Genomic DNA, 22,981 nt, shown 5'->3' with positions numbered 1-22,981 from the left:
GCTGGTATAGCTGTGAAAGGTATATGTGAGTCTTCCAAACTGGGAATGGGAAGGGGCGTCGTCGTGGGCGGCAAAGAACATTCCCGTGGGGGGAAAGAGTTGCAACTCCTAAGCGCACTTTACCAGGGAGCGCATTCCCTTGGACTCAGTGGCGCTGACGTTTGAGTAAACACGCCGGGAGTCGCGCTGTGACGAGCCAGGGCTGAGCCGCAGCTCGCACGTTACACAGATGGCGATGCGAATGGCTTGGATCGAGCCTTCGTCATTCTCAGAGGAGACCCCCCTGGAAATCAATGGGTTTGTTATGACTTGCTTAAGCCCCATTGATTTCCGCGGATTTACCCCGAGTATGACGGAAGTCTGGATTCAAAATATGAACAACGACGGCGAGACGATGGTTGGATCCAGACTTGAAGGAGACCCCCTTGAAGCCAACTGGGATAATTGAATCCTGACCAGCAAGCCCTATTGATTCCCGTGGGTTCCCTCTATGACTACGTTTGGATGCCAAATGGGAAGATACAGATGATAATGATGATGATGGGTTGGATCCAGATTTAGTCATGCACAGAGGAGAACCCCTGAAATCAAGTTAGTCACGACTAACTTAAGTCTCACTGCTTTCCGTGGGTTTACTCCGACTATGTCTAAATCGAATACCTTAAAAAGCAACTAAATATTATTATTATTATTATTATTATTATTATTATTATTATTATTATTATTAACTACGTCGTCGTCGATGTCCTTGGGTGGACGACGGCAGCTTGCTCCGAGGCAGCTCCGTGGGCGCGAGCCGGGCCGGGGCGCCGGGGAGCGTGCGGGGCGGGGGAAAGGAGTCGCGCGCTCCCCCGCCGGGGGGTGGGGGAGGATTAGTGGGACGCCGCGCGGCCCCGCCCTCTCTTTCCCCTCAGCCAGGGCGCGAGAGCCGAGGGGCGATGGACCAAAGCGAGCGCGACTGGCACCATGACATTCGCGCGCCTCTTCCTGGCGGCGGCAGTGGCGGCTCTGGGGACGCTCGCTGAGCCGGGCGCTTCGGAGCCGGCTCGCTCGCCTCTCCCTTTCGCCCCGCGGGGCTCTGCCCCCCAGCCGCCTAAGGCGCGCTCCCCGCCGCCGCCGCCTCTGCCGCTCCAGCACCACCAGCCCGCCGGCGGCTGCCCGCGAGGCGGCGGGCGCTTCGTCAACGTCACCGAGTCCGGCGCCGAGTGCCTGCCCTGGGCGGACGTGCCCACCTTCCTGGAGAAGACGCCTCAGGGCAGAGGGCTGCGAGGGCAGCGCAACTTCTGCAGGAACCCCGACGGCAGGAGCAGGCCCTGGTGCTTCTTCAGGAACAGCCGCGGCAGGGTCGACTGGGGCTACTGTGACTGCAGGCAAGGTGAGGAAGAGGAAGGGGGGGCAGGTGACAGGAGGGAGAGCGAGAAGGGTCCCTCCAACAAAGGACCTATTTGCTTTTGTATTCTGCTACCTCCCCCTGCGTCTATTTCTCTCCCCCCCGCCCGTTTTTGGAGTGTAATTGTGCATTGATGATGATGATGAAATACAGGTATATACTATCTGTCCTTCAAGGAACTCCAGGTAGTGTACATGATTCTCCCCCTCCTCCTCACAACATAAGTTAGGCTGAGAAACTGTTACTGTCCCAAGCTCACCCAATGGGGATTCAAACCCAGATTTCTGGGGTCCTTATCTGGCACCAACTCCTACGCCACACTGCCTCTGACTTCCCTATAACCAGACAGTCAAGTGGCTCCTTCTGTTTGATACAACCACTGCAACTGTATCTTCCTTGTTTCCAGGACTTAGGGCCAAACTAGATACAGTAGTAAATGATGAAGGGGAAGGATCTTGAGGTGTAGAAGGGCACTCAACAGCAGGCAAGGAAGTAGCCAGAGTGAGGAGGGGGAAGAGAAACCCACCTTCCTTCAAAGCTAATATTTGAATTGGGGTGGGGTGAGGATTCCCATTGGCACCAATGTAGGATTCCCCCTCCCAAGCCAGGGTGGGGATCCTGCAGGCCACCAGATGCTGCTGGACTGCAGTTGTCATCATCCCTGACCAATGACAATCTTGACTGACGCAAATGGATGTTGGGCTCCAGAAACAGCTGGAGAGGTTCCTCACCCCTGGCCCAAAGCAAATTGCAGACTCAGAGCAGTGGTTTTTCTCCCAAGGACATCAGTGGGGGAATAGGTAGATTTCCTCTCTATACATCTGCCCCAATTTCAATAGTTAGGAGAACAACAACGCACAACCATCACAGCTGCTGCTATTTAAATTGTTCAAAGCCTGCATAGTGAAGCCATAAAGTGTGGGGTAGTAAACTTTTGTGTGATAATCTTTGGTGTGAGAATAGGGTTGTTACAAGTCTACAAGACTACCCCTTTTTTCATCCCTGTGGAACTTTGGAAGTTTGTGAGTCTGTTGTGGCAGATGCTCTCTGGCTACCAAGCATAGCCCTGCATCCTTCAGGCTATGAGAACAATTGCTCAGGTGGGCACTGTTGAGCTGGTATTCATTAGCTTGCTCTAATGGGACAAGGTTAATTCTGGAAGAAGGGCTGAGTTGGTTAGGCAAGTTGGTTGCTTGGATGCTGAGGTCTCTGTGTGCTTGTTGGCCTGGTTAGTTGTTGGGAAGTACGTGCTGGTTGATTTTTGAAACTGTTTATATTCCAGCATGTACTGTGTAGTGTTGTGTATGTGTGTCAGCTGTTGCGATTTATGTATGAGAGAGAGATGCTAAAGACGAATGCTGAAAGTCTATTAGAATGCATTGTTTCTTTCTGAATGATATGTGGATTTCTAAATGGCTGCTGAAATGCATTCAGATGAATACATTCCAATGTATATTGTTTTAAAAAATTATGTCTGAAGACTGAAAGTTCCTGTATTTTGGGGGGCATGGATTTGTGTTGTGAGGTTTGTGTGTATGGCCTGCAGTATGCATTTATTTAAACATTTATATCCCACCTTTGAATTAAAAAATGAACCTTTAAGGCAGCTTGCAGATAATTCAAATTGTGACTGTTGGATGTAGGGATATTGGTTGCCCCAGGGTTGGGAAGATACCCGCCCTGGTGTTTTGTGCATTGGCCTCTGGAATTTAGGTGTCCTCTTATGATGTGCTTTAAGTTTGGCTCATGCACATGTTGCCTGTACTAATTGATGTGTATTGGCCGTTGGGTTGTGTGCCTTCATTTACGACTTTTCATTACAGTATTAAACTTATTAATTGCCTAATATTAATAGTCGCTATGTGTTTTACAATACTGCTTTGAAGATGCCATTTGTTATACAATACCCTAGTGGTATATTTACTGTTGACTACTTCATTTTTACCTCTTGTGTTTGTTTCAATATCTTGCTTAAGCTCTCGGCTGTGATGTGTCTGTTAGCTAGTGAGTTTTTGCAAAAAAAAAAAAAAAAAGAAGAAGCAGCAGCACCAAACCCTATAACTGGATTGCATGGCTAATGAATTATTTACTGTATTTTATATTGACTGATTGTGGCATACAGTAGTTAGTTGTGATCGTCTGTGCGGGGGCAGTATATTGTGTACTGGTAATGTGTGAAATATGGGTGTTGGTTAGTATTCTTTTTTACAGTACAATTCCACACATGTTTATGTGGAAGTGTCCAATGGGACTTAAGCCAATGGAAGTGTGAATAGGGTTTCAGTCTTAGTTACTTGTGTTTATGCAAATGGACTGCTACAAGCTATCCCCTTCACTTTTACACGGGTTATTATTTCATTTATAACTCACCTTTCCATTGTGGAATTCAAGCTGTTGCAAATAGGGTTCCCAGGTGATCTCCCAGAGACACGGACCAGAGCCAGATTTGGTTAGGCTGCTGCATCACGTCCCTTCAGACAATGCCATGTAGTGATGCCCTGTAAGTACTGTAAAGCTGGGAGAGGGGGAGGGCTGAACAGCAGTCTTGCATACTGAGGAGAATTTGCCAAAAGGTTTGGAGAAATTAACCCTCATCCTGCCTGTTCTCCAAACCCAGGTGGACACAGTGAAGGCTGCTTATGCACATTAAACTTAAGTTGTTAGGGAACAAGGGGTCTGCCTGATTCCACAGCGCAAGCACTCTCTGACTCCATTGTCCACCAGGAATCAGATCATGTAAACTTCAAGTGTATGACAGAATGTCTCCTGTTGTTTAAAGTGCCAGTGGAAAGGCGATCTGAGTGTTTTCCAAGCCAATTTCTTCCAGAATTATTTAAACTGGAAGGCTGACTCCAACCTTGCAGTTTGTATGCCTGAAAAGTGGGAAGGAATTTGCACCCAACGGGCCAGGTTTTCCTCCTCTGCATTGACAACCAGTTTGAGCTCCTCTGCTCAAGCAGGAATCTTTTTGTTCATCTGCACAACATTGCTTTCAAGGGGGTGTGCACTCGAGACGCACATTCAAATGCTCATCCCAGTTGTAAGCACCACTTACAGCTCTAACATGCATACATCTTAACCCTGCAGATCTTGAACCAAAAAAGATTCAGCATAGGGAAATATGCAGGCTGGAAAAATAAAATAAAAGGATAAATGAAAAGGTTCTTCTGTTAGCCCTGCCTTTCTTCTCTCTTTCTCCACTCCCTTTAATTATTTTATGGGTCCACACTAAAGAGGGTGTAACAACACGTAAGTACATAAGTAGGACTTGCTACAGCAGGCCAGTGGCCTATCTAGTCTGGCATCTTGTACCCATAGGCATCTAGCTGGCCCCGTGAGAAGTCTGCCAACAGAACCCAAGCGCAAGAGAACTCTTCCCTCCTATGGTTTCTGACAGTTGGCATTGAGGACAGCATAATTACGGCAAGGGACAAACCATGATCACAAATGTGGTTTTCCCAAGGTGAGGCTCATCCACTGCACTCTAAGGGCTTCTCCAAACTAACCTTTCCTCCACCCTTTCCGGGCAGGGTCCATGCTTTAAGGCTGCATGTCCAAGCAGCTCCCCCACCCCCTTTGCTTTTTTGCTGTGGAGCAGTCCCCATGAAAACTTGCTCTTTAAAGCTCAGTGGACCAAACTGCAACCCACGGAAAACCTGAATTGATGCTTGTTCCGATTGAGTGCTAAAGGGTAGGTTTTCATGGGGAAAGCTCCAGGGCAATGAAATGAAATGCTTGGACACAGGCCTTTTAAGTGTGCCTGGAAAGAGGGGGGAGGGGGAGGTAAGATAACCCCTTAAATTTGTTAATCCCAGTAATTTCCCCAAATTTGGGAAACTCAGCTGCATAATTTGTGATCCAGCAGGGTTATTCATCTGTATCACATACAGGAGCTATGTCTTCTATATATACAGGTGTACTTTCATTTATATTTCATACATATGAGACGGTGTCTAAATTTATTCATTTTTAAAGAAAATGTAACTTTTGTAGTGAAGTATATTAATACAGTGGTACCTCGGGTTAAGTACTTAATTCGTTCTGGAGGTCCGTTCTTAACCTGAAACTGTTCTTAACCTGAAGCACCACTTTAACTAATGGGGCCTCCTGCTGCTGCTGCGCCGCTGCTGCACGATTTCTGTACTCATCCTGAAGCAAAGTTCTTAACCTGAAGCACTATTTCTGGGTTAGCGGAGTCTGTAACCTGAAGCGTATGTAACCTGAAGTGAATGTAACCTGAGGTACCACTGTATACAAATCATTTGGATGTATAATGTATTGACTGTAGTAAATGTCAAACTAAGTTGGATCTCATTTTCAATAAGTCTGCCAGGTAGTTTCATAAGCAGGCGATGGGGTGAAAAATTATATTAATAAGAAGAATCTATCAGAAATAGTGCAACAGATGTACTGATATATGTGGTTTCATCACCACTAAGGTTAAACTGTTATTACCGTATTTTAGTAATAATATACTGTTCATATATCTGACAGATGCCACGTCATTTGAAGTTCTCCTTGCCTTTCTTCAGCATAATCATTTACAAAGTTTTTGAGATACTAAAGATGAGAGAGGTTTATTGATACGGCTGGGCAATTTAGCTTGCAGTCACCAGCAACTACATTTCCATGCTATGGTTTACTTTAGAGCAGAGGTGGCCCATCTCTTGCACTCCACAAGTAAAATCCAAGGTAAGATTCCCAGCCCTGCCCTCATACCTTGGTTTGACTTTGTTGTTGACAGTGCAGTACAGAAAGGTGGGGAAGGTGTGTTGGCCAGGATCATATTTTGCAGCCAAATCTCCTGAACCTGTCTAGGAATGTTCCCCCACAATCAGAGGCAGTATCATTCTAAATACCAGTTCTTGGAAACTGCTCGAGAGGGGAGTGTTGTTGTGCTCAGGAATGGCTTGTGGGCATCTGGTTTGTCACTGTGAGAACAAGATGCTGTACTAGATAGTCTACTGGCCTGATCCAGTAGGGCTGTTCTTATATATCACTTGCAGCACCCACTGCATACTCTTGTTTTGCTAGATCATGCCCCATTGCACACAGAAACCCACGAATGAAGCTCCATTTAGTTAGTAAGAAGCTTCTGAGTGACTGTTGTAGCTAGTAGTTCTGATAGCTAGGCTCACTCATCTTTCCTCTCGCAGCACCCGGTTTCTCTTTGGACTTAGAGCATCAGAGAAGAACAAGGACATAGCTGCTTGCTGAGACTTGCTTGTTGCTTCTTATCCAAAAAGATGCTGGTTGATGTCAGAGGGAGGATCTCAGTGGGAGGCACTAAGAGAGGGTTGGAAATGAGTTCTTTTACATTACAGTGTTCATTGGTAGCTACTGGAACAAATAACTGCTACAGTCATCTTGAGGCTTATTTCCATATGGAGCCTTTTTCATTGGCTTCTTTGTAAGCCAGTTCTTCAAGACTATTCAGAGTCCATCAGGAGCAAACCAGCTGTATGTTTTGTCAGTCTGGCTGTGTTCCATGGCATTACATTTGTTTGTGGTAAGCACTGTCACGCTAGGTGTAAACATTTCCTTCCACAACAGACTTGTAGCATGAAGCATGAAGCACTTCTCCATATGCATCTTGATATAAACATGTGGATAGATCCATGCTTGAACATATTCTTGAAGAGTAACATGGTATTTCCCAGGGTCCTTTAGGAAGCAATGTGGTTTTGTATTGGAACATATTCTATATTATTTATTTATTTATTATTTAATTTCATTTATGAACCTCTTCCTGTGAGTCATCTTAAAGTGATGTACAATACAACAAAAATAAACACAAAACAATTATACAGTGGTACCTTGGTTTACAAACTTAATCTGTTCTGGAAGTCTGTTCTTAAACCAAGCGTTCTTAAACCAAGGTGTGCTTTCCCATAGCAGCTGGGGACTCAGTTTACAAATGAACACACTCAACAGGAAGCGAAACACATTCTTATTCCAAGGCAAAGTTCACAAACCAAAACACCTGCTTCCGGGTTTGCAGCGTTCTTAATCCAAGTTGTTCATAAACTACCGTAAGTGGTTCTTAAACCAAGGTACCACTGTATAAATAAAATGGTTAAAGCAATTACATATAAAACAATTAAGCAACAACTATCGCATAAATAAGATCAATTTCAAATCCAATACAGATACTGACTAGGACAACAATCTCTACTTAGAAGGCTTGTTGAAAGAGGAAAGTCTTCAATAAGCACCTAAAGTGGCATATAGATGATACTTGTCTGATATATAATGGGAGGGAGTTCCAATGGGTAGGTGCTGCTACACTAAACATCTGGTTTTGACATTGTGGGAAATGGACCCATTCAAAAGATGGCATCTGCAGGATTGGATGAATATATTGGAGATGAGTTGCTCTTTTAGGTATGCTGGTCCCAAGCAGTTTAGGGCTTTAATCACCATTTCTAGCACCTTCAACTTAGCCCAGTAGCTAGTTGGCAGCTGTGATGGGTATATCTTTGCTACAGATATGCATATACTACAAATTAATAATCTATGGTAAACTAGTAAAGATTTGTCAGAAACAAGGCCAGAGGTCATACCTCTTACCCCCAGTCTTGGAGAAATGGATTGCAACACATTTACTATTAAGGGAGAACACTGTTCCTTAGAATGTTTGGGAGATAATAGCCTGGTCCACACATCACATGAAAAATAAACTATGGTTTAAAGCATGGGTTGCTAGCCCTCAGTGGAGGGGTCCAATTCAGTCCCACAAGCAAATTTTTCTGAATGCTCCGCCTCCCCCCCCCCCAGGCACCACCAATTTTGGTGGCAGCAAAAAGGAATGAAAATAATGTGAACACAGTACTGGGGTGAGTGGAGGCCAGTGCCCTGATGGAGATGTCAGTTTCCCCCTACCTCGTCATCAGTTTGATTATTTGATGAGTGGAGAGAGAGCAGTAATCCTTCCTCCTCAGCTGATCAGCACAGGACAGCACATGGGTCGTGTGTGACTGTGTCTGCTTGTGTTTATCCTGTATAAATGTGAGAGCTACGAGTGTGAGGTGGGCATGACCACTGGGACATTATGGTGAAGGGCGGGTGACAGATGATGATGATGTTGATGATGCAGCCCCTGGAGGTTGAGCAAAGGCCAAAAATTTAGCCACTCCTGGCTTAATGAGATGCATGCTAGTGCATGTGGCTCAAAGGTCACCTCTTATGTTCTACTTCACTCTAGAATGCTATGGCGTTGAAGGGTGGAAGCAACCCAGAGGATGACTTCACATTATGTGTGAACATTATCGTTGTGGTTTGTTCACCACTCATGGTCTGTGTGAAGGAAACAAACTATGATTTCTGATTTACATGTAATATGTAACCATCTTCTTGTTTTGTTTCCTCCATCTTGCACCAAAGCAAGGAGAAAAGCAGGGACTTTTCAGCAGCATGCACCAGCATACTGCTTGTTTGCATTTAACCATAGTTTATTTTTAATTATGGCTTAATGTGTCATGCAAACTGGCCAGGGCAGAATAAGAAAGAATAACCCCTGCAGCCTGGAATTTCCACCTTCATGTATTTACCCTGCAGAGCATAACAATAGAGTGTAAGTGTTTTCCACTTGAGATCATCTAGGAATGAAAATGCATGTAATTTTAGATCTGTTACAAAATGGATTCTGGAATATAGTGTCATTCAAGCTAGAAGTTGCTGGATGAATGATAGATGACTCTTTCTGGAGGAATAATTCTACTTATTTATCTGCAATTCTGTAACTATGAAATTTGTTTATACTTTTTGGAAATACTTTCCGATCTCATACTGAAGTTTTGGTAATGAAAGTGGCTAACATTAGCTTGTTAAAAATAACAATAAAATGAAATGTACAGATTCTTTATAACAAAATAATAGAACAACAGGAATATGCTCATCGTGAAAGCAAGAGCGGTATCTAAAACTATTTCTCAGCTCTCAGTGGTCTGGTCTCAAAGGTCTGTCAAACAAACCTTTGCTGATCTTCTAAAAACCTAACAAAGTAGAATTATTTTTCCATTCTTTCTCTAATCCAGAAATCGTTGAACAAATTTAAAAGAGTACAGGGTGAAGGCCAACTTAATATGGAAGTATTTGTATTGTACTTTTTTTCAGAAAGTGAGATGGCTCCTTGGGAGCCATTCTCATTATACCCCCAACCCCCTCCCCTTACTTTAATTATTTCCAGCTCAATAGCACATGAGACAATTAGGTCACAGGCCATTACATGTCTTTTATTTCCATGGAATCTTAGATCATTGATCAATGAGCTGTAGTACTGTGAAGGAACTATTGCAGACAAGTACACAGCCAATACATACATTGCTTTGGGACTTTCAGATTTCAGGAGCGATAAATGTATAGGAATTCAGAAACCCTCATTTGTGTGTGTGTGTGTGTGTGCTGGGAAGTTGATGGAGCTATATTGTATGCATAAAGGACATTGATTTTCAGCAGCAGTAAAACAGGTTGGAATCAGCTGAGAGTTCCTTCTTGTCTGCCCTCTTTCATCTACGTTCTATGCTTGGTCTTGCCTCATGCAGAGCCCGTGACAAGTGTTAACCAAGTAAATCTCACCCATGCTAGTCTGAATTCCCCTTCCAGCTTGCACTGGAAAATGTAACACAATCTTCTCTAAAGGGTAACAGGAGGTATCAAATACTTCTGCTTGGGGCCATTCCAAAGGAGCTCTAATTGCCAGGCTGAATATAAACAGCGTGAACTGACTCTTGGTGACTTCAAGTTTAAAGGTTTGGGTGGAGTCCAGAGAAAGGCACATCAGAATCCCCACTGAAATCACTGCAACTTAACTGATTGGAACCCAAAGCATGGCTGCTTAAAGCAAGGTCTTTCATTCTTTGAAGCTTTTGGAGCAACTCCTTGTCCCAACACTCTATTGTAACTAAGCTGAAATGGTGTAACTGAAATACAGTGGTACCTCTGGTTACAAACACTTTTGGTTACAAACTCCGCTAACCTTGAAGTAGCTGCTCCCGGCAGCAAACTTTGCCCCAGAATGTGAATGGAAGCTGCACGCCGGAGGCCCCATTAGCGAAAGCACACCTCAGGATAAGAATGATTTAGCTTAAGAACAAACCTCTGGAACGAATTAAGTTCATAACCAGAGGTACCACTGTATAACATGTATTATTCTTTACCTGTTAACTCCTGCCTCCATTTCCCCCTTATTATTTCCCCCTTGTATCTATTTGTTTAGTAAGCCTCTTGGGTTAGAGGTTTGTTAAGCCTATTCTGTGTAAGGTGCCATGTGTTTCTATTATGCTATATAAAGTAAATAATAAGAATCAGTTGCAAGGAACAATGTTTAGAATCAGGTTGTTAACTGAGTGCATCTGCTGGTCCCACTGAAATACTTTTGATTTTAGTGGGCTTAAACACGACTAAATTTCCTTACATTGCAACTAGAATGACTATTCCCTTTATTATAAGAGTGTGAAATTAGTGAGGCAGGGGAAATGTTACATTGTTCATTCTCCTTGACCTCTCAGCAGCTTTCAATACAATCAACCATGGTATCTTTCTGGAGTGGCTGCCTGAGTTGGGGAGGGGGTGAGTAGCAGTGCTTTGTGGTGGTTCCAGTCCTAGATGGATGGACATTTCCAAGGGAGTGATGCTTGGAGAATGTTTGGCCCTGTGGAGCCTTCAATGTGGGGTTTCTCTGGGCTTGATTTTATCCATTATGCCAGAGCTTTCCAAACTTTTCATGTTGGTGACACACTTTTTAAGACATGCATCGTTTAGTTCCAGCAGTAACAGGACCAGAAGACACCCAAAGCAGTTATTATGTCCTCTCAGGGAATCCTCATGGGCACCGTAGCCAGGGTTAATTTAGTGTTACATGTGAAACAACCCATATAATGTTCTGCATAGAACTGAATAGTTTGCATGGGTGTGTAGCTAGAATGTTTTGAAACTGCTTGTGGATTTAAGGGATAGCTATCTCAGTATAACCTGAAATAATCTATGGATCTTGATTGTGTAAACAAGTCCTCAGGGCTAGAATAATGCAGTCAGGAATTTTTAGTGTCGCAATTACATGGGATCCATATCTCTCCTTCTCTGACCTCAACTATGTGCTGTGGCATCTTCCTTTCCTTTTGATGAGGAACCTGTAATCCTTCAGATGTTGTTGGATTCCAGCTCTCATCAGCCTCATCTGGCATGGCCAACGATCACAGAAGGAGAGAGTTGTAGTCTAACAATATATGGAGGGGTTCAGCTTCCCTGTTCTGTATGTAGTGAACATGGAAGTGGCCTGCCTTCTTGATGTGCTGTTTGTAGAGAAGAATGGTCAATGGTCCCTCTAGAAAAAAAGAGATCAGCCCACAGATCAATACTAAGCCTAGCTGAAGGTTATACTGAGGACCGTGGCTCTAATTAGGACAAATATGTTGGTGGCTAAAGAGCAGAGCAAATGAATAAATTCATTGTATGCAATATTGGCTATTCAGGCTGGTATAAAATGTAATCCTATTTGGCCGACAGTTGTCAAATTATAGAGGGAAAGAGTAAGGGACCTTTAATGAAATCCATAAACTCCAGCCCTTTACGTCCTTTAAATCTAGCGAAAGCTCACATGGAATACACTTCTGTCCAGGATATAACGTGCAACCTGTACTTATAGTGGCTTTTACAACAGTTACATAAATGCCCAATGGTGATATATAAAATGTTTCAGCTTCGTTAAACAAGGTAACAAGTTTCTCATTTGTATAAACTATTTTCTCAGTTTTCCATATCTGCCATGTGTGTGTTGCTTTTGCTACCCAACCATGGGGGTGTTTTAATGGTGGGGGTGTTTTCTTATTTCATTGCTAGACTTGAGGAAGTACAGACCATAAATTCACATGAGCTTTGTGAAGTGGTGTTTGGTTGTGGTCAAGTATGAACAAATGCATTCTTTGGCCTGAAATAAACTCCTGGCATCTGTGTCATGTATAATATTATATGGGTCACTGAAAAAGCTATGTAATCTATGTGATTGTTTTCTAATGCCTTTTAACATGATGGAATTAAATGAGAGGTATTCATCCCTGGCTATATTTTGTGGTATGCGTGTGTATGTCTTAACGCCTTTTTTAAAAGGAACTGCAAATTCTGTAAAGCTGATATTTCTGTGCCTATATAGACACTGAGCTTCCAAGGAAGAAATGGTATTGTCACCGTTCATTTCATTTGTAGAGAAATAGTATATCAGGCTGGCTGTGATGCAACTTGGAAGTAACCTCTGTTACTCTGCTCCCTCATCGCTACCCTCTGGCATGCCTGGCAGCAAGTTTAGAAGTGGGGTTGGCCAAACACAAATTTGTTCACCATATTAATACATTCCATGTAGATTTCCATTGAAAGACTATTTCAAGGTTGGTAAACAACAGCAAACACTTTTACAAATTTGCCTTAAACTTAACATACAATTCCAACACCAATCAAACACTACCCAAGTAAAGTAGTTTCTTGGCTGAATATATCAAAGAATGCCAGTGGAGAAAACACTGAAAACATAATGGAACTAGGATATGGATACCTTTAACACCAAAGTGATATGAACACTGCATCTTCTTCTCCTCCTCCTCCTCCTTAATCTACTGCTATCTGTCTCCATGAGGAATTTGCCATGACCCCAAATACAGCAAATGCTATTGAGAAGGGTTTTCCTGTAGGATACAGGGTTTCTGTTTTTTAAATGGTTGCTGTAGACATTTCCAATATTTCATCTATGAGAAGGATTCTAACACAGAAACACACAGCTTATCATCATTATTTTTTAATATATAGGGTCTGTGAGACTTAAAGGTGGCAAAAATGAGTTTGAAGGCACAGTTGAAGTTTATCTGAACGGAATATGGGGAACGATCTGCAGCAATCATTGGGATGATACTGATGCATCAGTGATATGTCAACAGCTTGAACTTGGGTAAGTGCTATATAGCTCTTAATTCACATGGGGTTATAAATGGTGCCTTACTCCTACACATTGTAGGAGTAAAATGGAGGTCAGTTCTCAGTTGTCTGTATTAGTGGACGTCACACTTGCTTGAAATAATTTATTCACTAAAGTTTGATAATTCTAGAGGCAATACTACTTTTATCTGGAAAGCAGGGAAAGTTAATAATGTATGTAAATGACTTCAGTAGAAAGCCAGTGGCTTTAGAAATCATTTAAATAACTAAGTAATCAAAACAAGAAAGTTCTGAAAATTTCACTTTAATGTAAAAACAGCTTTCTGTGCTCTGGTTCTAGAAGGAAGATATAAAACTGGGATATTAGATTTCTTAGGGTACTCTAAAATAAGGACAAAATCTTAATTATGAACAGTTTCTTTTTAAAAACAAAGCAAAACACTAGTAATTGAATCCTTTTTTTGAGGGAAATGTGCCCTATTTTTTTTAAAAAAATACAGACAAACAAACAATATTTTATATAGGTGATTGAAAAGCTCTGTGTTGCAGCTGTATAGCGGATAACAGGATCAGACTCCTGATGGAGCATTTCAAAGTAATTGCCATTCTCCATCTTTTTTCTTTCTTTTAATTCTCCAGCTGTATTGGTTTCAGAGAGAGCCTAGAAATCTGTGGAGTTCAGCTGCTGCCATCTCAAGATATGCTGAGTCTTCTTCAGCACCCCGAAATAGCAACTTGCCTTGTTTCTGTGCCCTTGCCTCTGGTGTTCACATAGTCTCTCTCTCTCTTTACTCTATGCCACTGTTCTTCTTTTTGGCTTCATTTCAAACAGTTTTCTAAAAAAGTGAAAGGTGATGCTTAAAGCAGGAACACTGAAAAACAGAAAAGAATTATTAGGTCTATGGAATCTGTATTGATGCTACAGTCCTGCATACATTACAGATTTTCTGCACAGAATACGAAATAGCATTAAATTAGCATATAGAATGTTGCAACATTTTTTTCCATTTCATAAACCGAGGCAAAATATCACATTGGGAGCATGACAATCTATACTTGCATTGCCTACAATTACCTGCGTGGATATGATCCGCATGTAGGAAACCCATAATGTTTGGATATAAGTGGTCCTCTATTATTCATGCACAAGTCCCAGTTTAATCAATGGCGCTGACCTGCAGATAACTTATGGCGGGATTGCACAAAGATTGTTATATAACTTTGTATTCATGGTCTTGGGTGATTGCCTGTTGTGTCTCGTGCAGTGGAACTGGTTCTCCCTAGAATAATTTGTAACACCAGTTCATGCCTTGACATAGCAGCTGGTGGTTTTAGAATAAGAAGAGAATCTGACGACAAAGAAGACGATGATATCTTGAGGCTGGATGAAAACACACACCACTGAACACAAAAGAAGCATGTTAAGGACTGTTGTTCTGTTCAACTGGGATAGGCCAACACTTGCCCAGGCCCTACCTAGCCCAGATCCAGCCTCACTGTACTCTGTGAAATTCCTTGTTGTTGATGAAACTAACAATTATACTGTAAATATAAACTATGCATTTGAATCATTCTCAACTTGGTTTGAGTTTATTGAACCATACATTGCTTTAACATCTTCCTTAACCATGTGGAACTGCTTCCCACATGAAGTTCTACCCAGAGAGTTGCATTTTTCATATATGCTATGTAAAAAATTCCCCAGGTGAAGAATTGTTGGTCCAACAGTCAAGAAGCTGGTTACAGCATGTACTGTAGGAGGATGTGAGGGACAGATGGGGCTCGTCAACCTGGGAAGGCAGCCCATCTAGGAGAAAAAAAACCACTGCTGCCTTGTGGGATATATTTGTGAAAAGAAAAGTCTAAGGAGTAAACCCTACACAAATCCAGAGTGGAGTCCCTAAGACGGTTGGATGGCACCTTGTATACCTCCTTCCGGCAACTCCTACAGGCAAGCTGGTGCCAAATGTATTGCTTTCCTTTCCTTTGGACCACATCAATGAGGCTGAGAGGGGCAGTGGCGTAGCGTGGGGGGTGCAGGGGGGCCCGGCCACACCGGGCGCAACATCTGGGGGTTAGGGTTAGGGGCGCAAATCCACGGGTTAGGGGGTGCAAATCCATGGGTTAGGGGTGCAAATTACTTGCCTTGCCCCAGGTGCTGACAACCCACGCCATGCCACTGGAGAGGGGAGTCTTGTCATCTAGGTAGCCCAGGACCTCCATGCACACTGCCAAGGCTTGCACCCTGGGAAGGTTATTTCAGTGCTGCTAATGCAGTGGTTTGACCTCAGCTCTGTAGGGGCATTCATTGTCTCTCAAGACAGATACCAACCAAAAAGAATCAGGAGTACAGACTCTTAAAGCAAGCTCATTATTTAGTAAAATGGTAGGGAATTTTATATGAATAAACTTTAAGTCCACCCTTTCACATTTGATTATCCTTCTCTGACAGGCTGGAACATAAATATTTAATTAATGCCATGTGACAGGTTGGCATCAAAATAATGAAAAATCAGCAGGTTGCTATGGATACATTATAGAAGTGATTAATTAACCATTTGCAACTTCAAGGGAGTTTTTCAGGAAATAATGAACACCCAAGTGAAGTTGTTGTATTCATCTGTTAATCCTACTGGGTTATTTACCTCTCTTCAATACATATTTAATCGTAAAATTTTTTTTTAAGAGGGTGATGCTTGAATATGTGTATTTTTCAACTGAAAGCAACTCAGCTAAATTCAAGTTGTAACAAAAGATTGGAGAATGTTAAATGGAACAAAGCATGACAAGTACCATGCTGGATTTAATGCAGGGCAGAGCGGTGTGTGTTTGGAAGAGAATTCTAGGGCTGCTGTGGCTTGCTATAGCCAAGCTATGATCCTGGCTAAGGTCACCTGTGCTTCTTATCAATCCTATCCCATACTGAATATTACAATGGTGTCACAAGTAGTGGTACTGCTAGGGCAGAGGACAGGGAGGCCAACAGTAGGTGGAAGCAGAGTTTTGTCAGCATCTTCCTCCTTGTTAAGTTCTACAAAGGTAAACCTGAGACCAGTGAGGAATCTGACAGCCAAGTCCGCCCTTGCACTGGTTGTGCATAAGGAAGCAGGCTAGCTCAGACTGAGGTTGGTGGGGCAGTGTCCCATTTGTCCTCATGGAGCAGTGTCCATTGCCTGTCACATCCCACAGAGTAAGGTTGCCTTGATTGTTCTTTTGTGTTATGGCCCTTTTTTAAAAAAACAAACAAACCGAAGCTTTATTGGGTTTGCTTAGAATACATGCAATGTGATGTTAACTAGAGATTATTCTACTCTTCTTAAAAGAGTGGCCAGTTTGAACAGACTCTGAGCTGTTTTGTAATGTCTAATATTAATCTGCACATGCCAAACCAATTTATACAGATATGTGGATTAGATGAGATCAAAGTCCTGCCCATCTGGAGGTTGCAATTTTGCTTATGGTTTTAGCTGTGTGTTACGTGCAATTTCTCTATCTGGTTTTCATATAAAAAGGTTTTTGCTCCCAGATTTCTCAAGGTATGAGCGATATAAGCTGCCAGCGAGTCTGCTTGAATTATCTGTTTGATATTAGGATGGTTTCAAAATGAGCAACTAATTTCCATATAAAAATGGAACACATGTATGGGCTCTCCTAGGCTGCTACCTTCACCCGAGTGTGAATACCTGGTACAATGTATGGAGAAGGCTGAAGAAGAGATGCTGATTCATGTACATTCATCTAGAACCCTATAGCTGACTACTTGCCTAAAGAGCTTCTGGAACTAGAGCTCATATTCTGTGCTTCAGTTTATGGGGCTTACCAGTGGCTTCTAGAATTCTCTATAGCATGATCCAGTGCAGTGTGCTAGTGCAGTGCACTACAGTGCACTCATAGTATTTTAAGAGTGCTCCCAGGAAACCTTCAAGCTGTTTTTAAAATTCATGTACATTTAAAAGAGACAGCTTGGGGGATTGGCATGAAAGTTGCCTGTTGGGAAAGTTGCTGAAGAAATAGTCTGTCTCTATTGGCAGCTCATGTGAGAATTTTAAAAGCGATATTGGAGTTCACTGCAGATAAGGGAATATTTAAAACAACCTGTTTAATTTATGAATCACTCTTCACGAAACATCCCAGAGTGATGAATCATAAAAACATCATAAAGCATCAATAAAAAAAATGAAAACAATTACAGATCCAGTACACATGCATATACATAATATCCATTGAAAGGCTTAGTTGTGCCTCAGAAACTGCAGTGAAGCATGTGGTATTTAATTTGGAATAGTACATTAACAAGGAGTTTCTAGTTATCTCAGTTGCCTTCCTCATTGCTTATGTTTGTTGCTTTTCCCACAGGGAGAGAGGCACAGCGAAGCACACCCCATTTTCTGGACCAGGCCTTATCCCTGTTTACTGGAGTGATGTACATTGCCATGGCGATGAAGAAAACATCTTACTTTGTGAAAAAAGTGTCTGGCAGGATGGAATGTGTCCTCAAAATATGGCAGCTGCTGTTGCATGTGGCTTTTCCCATGGTAAAATACAAGTACACATGCATAATTTGGTTTTGCCTTATGTAAACAGCATAGTTATCTTCAGAGATGATTTATTTTAAAATAGCCTTGTTGAGAACAGTTGGTGGTAAAGTAGTTAAGGGTGTGCTAAATAATGGCATCATTATTCTCCTCCAAGTCGTATTTAATTGAAGCCTAAATACCTTTTGAGCTAGCTGGAATTATTCCACAATGGAGATTTTGAAATCGGTATCACATGCAGAAGGTTTTGTATTCAGGGATTAGAATGATAGTTTCAAGGACTCCTTTCTCTTTTCTTTGGTCCTTGATGGTTTTCACTAGCCTTTTAAGGGACTCTTCAGAGCAAGGATGGACATGTTGATAACACCATTTCCTTCTGTGGTTTTCTGGCAAGGCCACTGATGGGCAGGGCCAGAGTGGGCAGGACTGGACTCTACAGTGACTAGGTCCAGAGGCTAATGTTGGTGGCCCACTTTCTCTCTGTCTCCCTTTTGGTTGTACCTTCCACCACTTTTCCTCCTTCTTTTACCACCCACATGAAATTGGTCTGAGAACCACATAAGATTGGGCTGAGGACTGTCTGTGTCCCTATGGCTGCAGTTTGACCACCTGTGGCCTATGTAATGATTGCCCACTATCTTCTTGTCTGAGTCCTTCTACCTAAAGGTGTGTTGTGGTGTTTCAGGGCACTTGCCTGCACTCTTGACTGTGTAATACAATGGGTAAATATTTGTGAGCTTCCTTAATACCTTTGAAGTTCTCTGAGCATCGCTAAAGCAAAGACAAAATTAAGCTGACCGGCACAATTCATTCTCTCTTGAGATCTAGACAAAAGCAGTTCAAAGCAGAACCCTTAAAGGTGCCCAAGAATCAAACCCCAAAGCCTGTAAAAATAATAATAGGGGATTCCACATGGCACACAGCACTATTCATCAATGGAAGGTGGAACACTTATGAGGCTCACATTGCTGCTTGCAAGATGACATCATGTCTCCCTGAACAGCTGCCTGCACCTCCTTGGGAAGGCATGCCTCACCCTTTGAGAATGATGCCTCCAGAATACATTGTGTGCATATATGCACTTGTCTAGGCCAAAAATACTTGCTGGTGTTGCAATTTGTCACCTTCTGAAAAAGTGCATTCTGTACTTTTTTCTCTTTCCAAGTGAAGCATCATGATTGATGATATTCAAACCATTCTGTTCCTCAGCGAGTTTGTCCAGCTAGAGGAGTGTACAGTACTGACATCCTTAATTATGTTACTGTATAGGAACTGCACAGATATGCAGAATTTTTTTAGGGCTGCTTTATTCTTTATCAGACCATCGTACGAAGAGCCTCTGTGGCATCTTTTTCCAGCCTCCAGTATATTTATATATAGGAGCAAAAATGTAATGCAGAAAATGATTGTTTCCTAAGGTACTGTATAGGGAAAAGAGAGCTCGCTGAGTACAGTGAATTGAAAAAGTCATGTGAGCAGGGCTAGTCTGGGCTATGCTTAGAATTCTGCAGGTTAGTTCTTGCAACTACTTTACCTATGAGCAATCCTAACATTTCCTTAGCTACAAGCAGGCCTTGTAATCCCATGGAGAAACAAGTTACAAAATGGGCTGTATGCATATACAACCAGCAACTATTTCCACAGGTCAGGAGCTCTTTTTCTAGTTACTGTCACCATGTGGATTGCTTCAGCTGTATAAATGCACCTTTTGGTGTACATGGACATTGCTCTGTGTGAGTGTGTGCCAAATCATAGATTGGGGCTGCCTGCATGGCTCTGAGCACAGCAGTGTTGCAAACTGAAGTAACAACTCTCTCGAGTAAGACACAGTTGTATGCAATCTTGTCATTTGGCTTGTGCAATAGAACTTCCCCTTTCCTATAGCCCCCAATATACTCTCAGAATCTGCTCTAGAGGGCTGGAGGACTCTCCCATTAAGTTCTTGGGAATGCACAGACAGAAGAGAGGAAGGGGAAGGCCTGCTGTGCAACCAGAACCTGGCTTTTGCAGCACTGGATAAAACTATGTTTTTAAATGAAACCCCAAATTTTAATCATCAAATAATGCAGAAGACTGAGGATAATACACATGGTCCAAAGTAACAGAATGTACATATGGAAGACCCTGGTTAATTTGTTGCAAACAGAGAAGGAAGCACAAGGGCTTCATGCTTTCAATACTTCCAAATTTCCATTTTGACCATCACAGAGAAGGTGTGATTCAGTGATAACCATTGTTGAGAATGCTTTGCAGAGGCAACTGGCTAGCCCCTGTTTGAAACTTAAGTTCCTTTATTGTTATTCAGTTATAAGAAAGGATCACTACTGATGGGGTTTCCTTCACATCTGTCGAGTTTAGGAGGTGTGGAATTCTTAGTTTCTGTATCTGCAGTTGAAATTTCTGCTTTAGAGCTGCAGGAATTATTAACACTCCAGGCATGCTGTTGCGTTACGCTGTTAGTGATCTGAAATGAGCCACAATGTTACTAGGTTGTGTCTGTTCAAATTACAAAGCCTTTGCTGTCCATTTGGTAGCAGCTGATCACTAATAACTGGGAAACAAAAACTTCATTTCCCTCCCTTCCTTATGTGTTTCATTTCAGACCCTGATTTTATCCCAGTCCGACTGGTGGATGGAAGCAGTGCTTATGAAGGAAGAGTAGAAGTGTATCATGCTGGCCACTGGGGAACCATCTGCGACGACCAGTGGGATGATGCAGACGCTGAGGTAGTCTGCAGGCAGCTTGGCCTTGGGTTAGTTTCCCCACCCCAGTATATTGTATTCAGTTCACTGCCAATGAATTGAGATGCAAAAGCAAAGTCAAATGCCTGCACCATGGTTTGAAATGGATCTGATACTTAGGACGGCTGAACAAGCAGCACCACTTGAGCCAAAATAGAGTCTTTTGACCACCTCAGGGTGTAACTAAACGTTGCTGATATTGTGTAGACTCTAAGCTAAAAGGGCAATCTCATTCTCTTCCATGCAACTTGTAGGGATAGTCCGTGTGTGGTGTGGTGCCACAGATGTCACTTGCAGGATCATCCTTGCCATCATTAAGTGCAGTAGCCCAGTGTGGCTTATTTGCATGACAATTCTCAGATTTGTTCCGCCATGAATTTCATGTTGACTGTAGGTTGTATATTGGAAGTAATCAGGGGAATTCACACATGAGGATAGATTTGAACTCATGCCTGAGAGCTTTCACAGGGAGCAACCCCCTTGTGCTCAATGGAGCTTCTGAGGCCATTTTCTAAACACTGCCCTCCACTTCTGATGTTCAGCATGTTGCTCCTGATATTGGGAATCTTTGGTTTCCAGTATGGAGTGAGGACTGCATCTGTGTTGACGAAAAGAGAGACAAAGGTTCATGCACTTGCAGCATCACTCTTTTGAGCCCAGCCCAAATATACAGTTAGTGTGCCACAGTTTGCTGGTAATTTGTAATTTCGAACACATGCCACATGCTAAAGTAGAATCACATTTACCTTACTTTGAGGTTGACTAGCTTGCCTCTGTCCCATGAGTTTAGTAAATTATAGTTGCCATTAAATATTCCCTATCCACATGCTTTTATGGGAGCCTAAGGACTAGTGAGCTCAAGAAGAAAAAGCAAGATGCCTTAGCAGGTAGCCTCATCATTCCTAGACTGAAATTTACCATGAGAGGAAATATATAGTGGCCGGGGGTGGATGGGCTAGGAAGAGACGCCAAGCTGTGTATATATGTATATCGTCTCAGTTAATCCAGCTGGAAATGTTCTGCAAATTATAAAATAAAGCCTCTTGGCAATGACCTTCCTATCCTCTCACAGCTTTCACTTGGCATTACTGTGCAATAAAACCCACCAGGATTAGTTTGCCAGTGACAAGAAGAGAATACTGCTCATCTAATTAAATACTTTCTGTATGCTAACCCCTCCCCATTATAGCATATGGATTTCCAGCCTGTGAGGCACTGCATAAGTATATTTTCAGCAGAGCATGTAGAATATCCAGAGTTAGTCATACTCAGAATGCACCTATTGTAACGAGTGGAGATTAAGTCCTCTTTGTATCATTGGGTCTCCTCCGACTTAGTTGGACATCATCACACATCTTTGATATATTTTTTCTTCATTCCACTGATATAATGATTATTTAAATGAAATGTTTTTGAAATGTTGGTGTTACAGTGTGGTTTTGATCTGCATTGTTTTACCGTTTTGATTCTTTTTAACAAATGTAAGCTGCTTTGGGCACACATTTTAATGTGCATGGAAAAGTGAGATATAAATTAGAAATGAAAAGGGATGCAGTGCAATGTAAGTCCCCAGGACACGACTAAACAACAACAACAACAACAAACCACTGGCATTAGTGATGGCTTTCTTCCTACTGCAAATAGGAGTTTTGGGGGAGCAATTTTCAGCAAGACCACAGCAGGGGAGGAAACACCTAAAGTTCCCCTTTCTGTTTGCGGCAGTATCACCCCTGGTAGCTGCCAGCTGCATTTTTTAAATAAAAAAAATGCATATTTAGTATGTCTTAATGTCTAGTTTGGCCTTTTGTTTCATATTTTCTGGCAGGTGGCAAAAGGATGATATGTTTTACTCAGTGATTCATAAACTCTGCAGGTGTGACATTGAGGGTTGTTTCCTTGATGACCAAAAGAGGCAACCCCCCCCCCCCAAAAAAAAAACAAACCCTGTTGAGGAAACAGTCTGATGTATTTGCTTTAAATTGTAAGAAACAAGAGCCTTTCTTCCAAAACCAGAATCTATTGTCTTTATATTAATTTCTCTTTGTAAATCACTGTGAGACATTTTAAGTTTTTATTATTGATGTGTTGTTACAACAGGAAGCACATTCTTTCTTGCTGAATTATCTAATTTATCTCTGTTTTGCTGATCCTGTTCCCTTAATCTAGCACCAGCCCTTGTGTCTGCCAGGTCCTCTGAGTTTACGATACTCACTTTTGATAATCTCAACCTGCTTTAGGCTGTGGGCGAAGGAGACGGCCAGATGTCTTATAAACAGATTGAAAAACCGCAGCATATTTTTATGAGTCATGAAGGACATTAAGATAGAAGTTTTTGGGAAAGTAATCTAAAAAGAAACCATGGTGTGCAAAGCACTGTTATGTTTAAGGCTGG

At 42.3% G+C, this 22,981-nt stretch overlaps 1 protein-coding gene across 4 annotated transcripts in view; it reads left to right on the top strand.

Annotated features, from left to right (window-relative positions):
* Positions 1-244: 244 nt before the first annotated feature.
* The window catches only part of PRSS12 (serine protease 12), a 58,592-nt gene continuing 35,855 nt past the window's right edge, over positions 245-22,981 (top strand). Inside the window, exons 1-4 of one of the 4 annotated variants that reach the window (XM_083460258.1) lie at positions 245-591; positions 13,187-13,325; positions 17,669-17,847; positions 20,450-20,600. In XM_083460258.1, coding sequence (XP_083316384.1) covers positions 564-591; positions 13,187-13,325; positions 17,669-17,847; positions 20,450-20,600 — 497 coding nt within the window. In that variant the 5' untranslated portion in view covers positions 245-563. Of the gene's footprint in view, positions 592-735; positions 1,376-13,186; positions 13,326-17,668; positions 17,848-20,449; positions 20,601-22,981 lie in introns of those variants that run through there. The other 3 variants (XM_083460256.1, XM_083460259.1, XM_083460257.1) reach the window with 3 other exon arrangements.

The sequence above is a fragment of the Podarcis liolepis genome (genome assembly GCF_965112155.1).
Source record: "Podarcis liolepis genome assembly, chromosome: 9".
NCBI lineage: Eukaryota > Metazoa > Chordata > Lepidosauria > Squamata > Lacertidae > Podarcis > Podarcis liolepis.
This window is presented reverse-complemented; position numbering and strand designations above follow the sequence as displayed.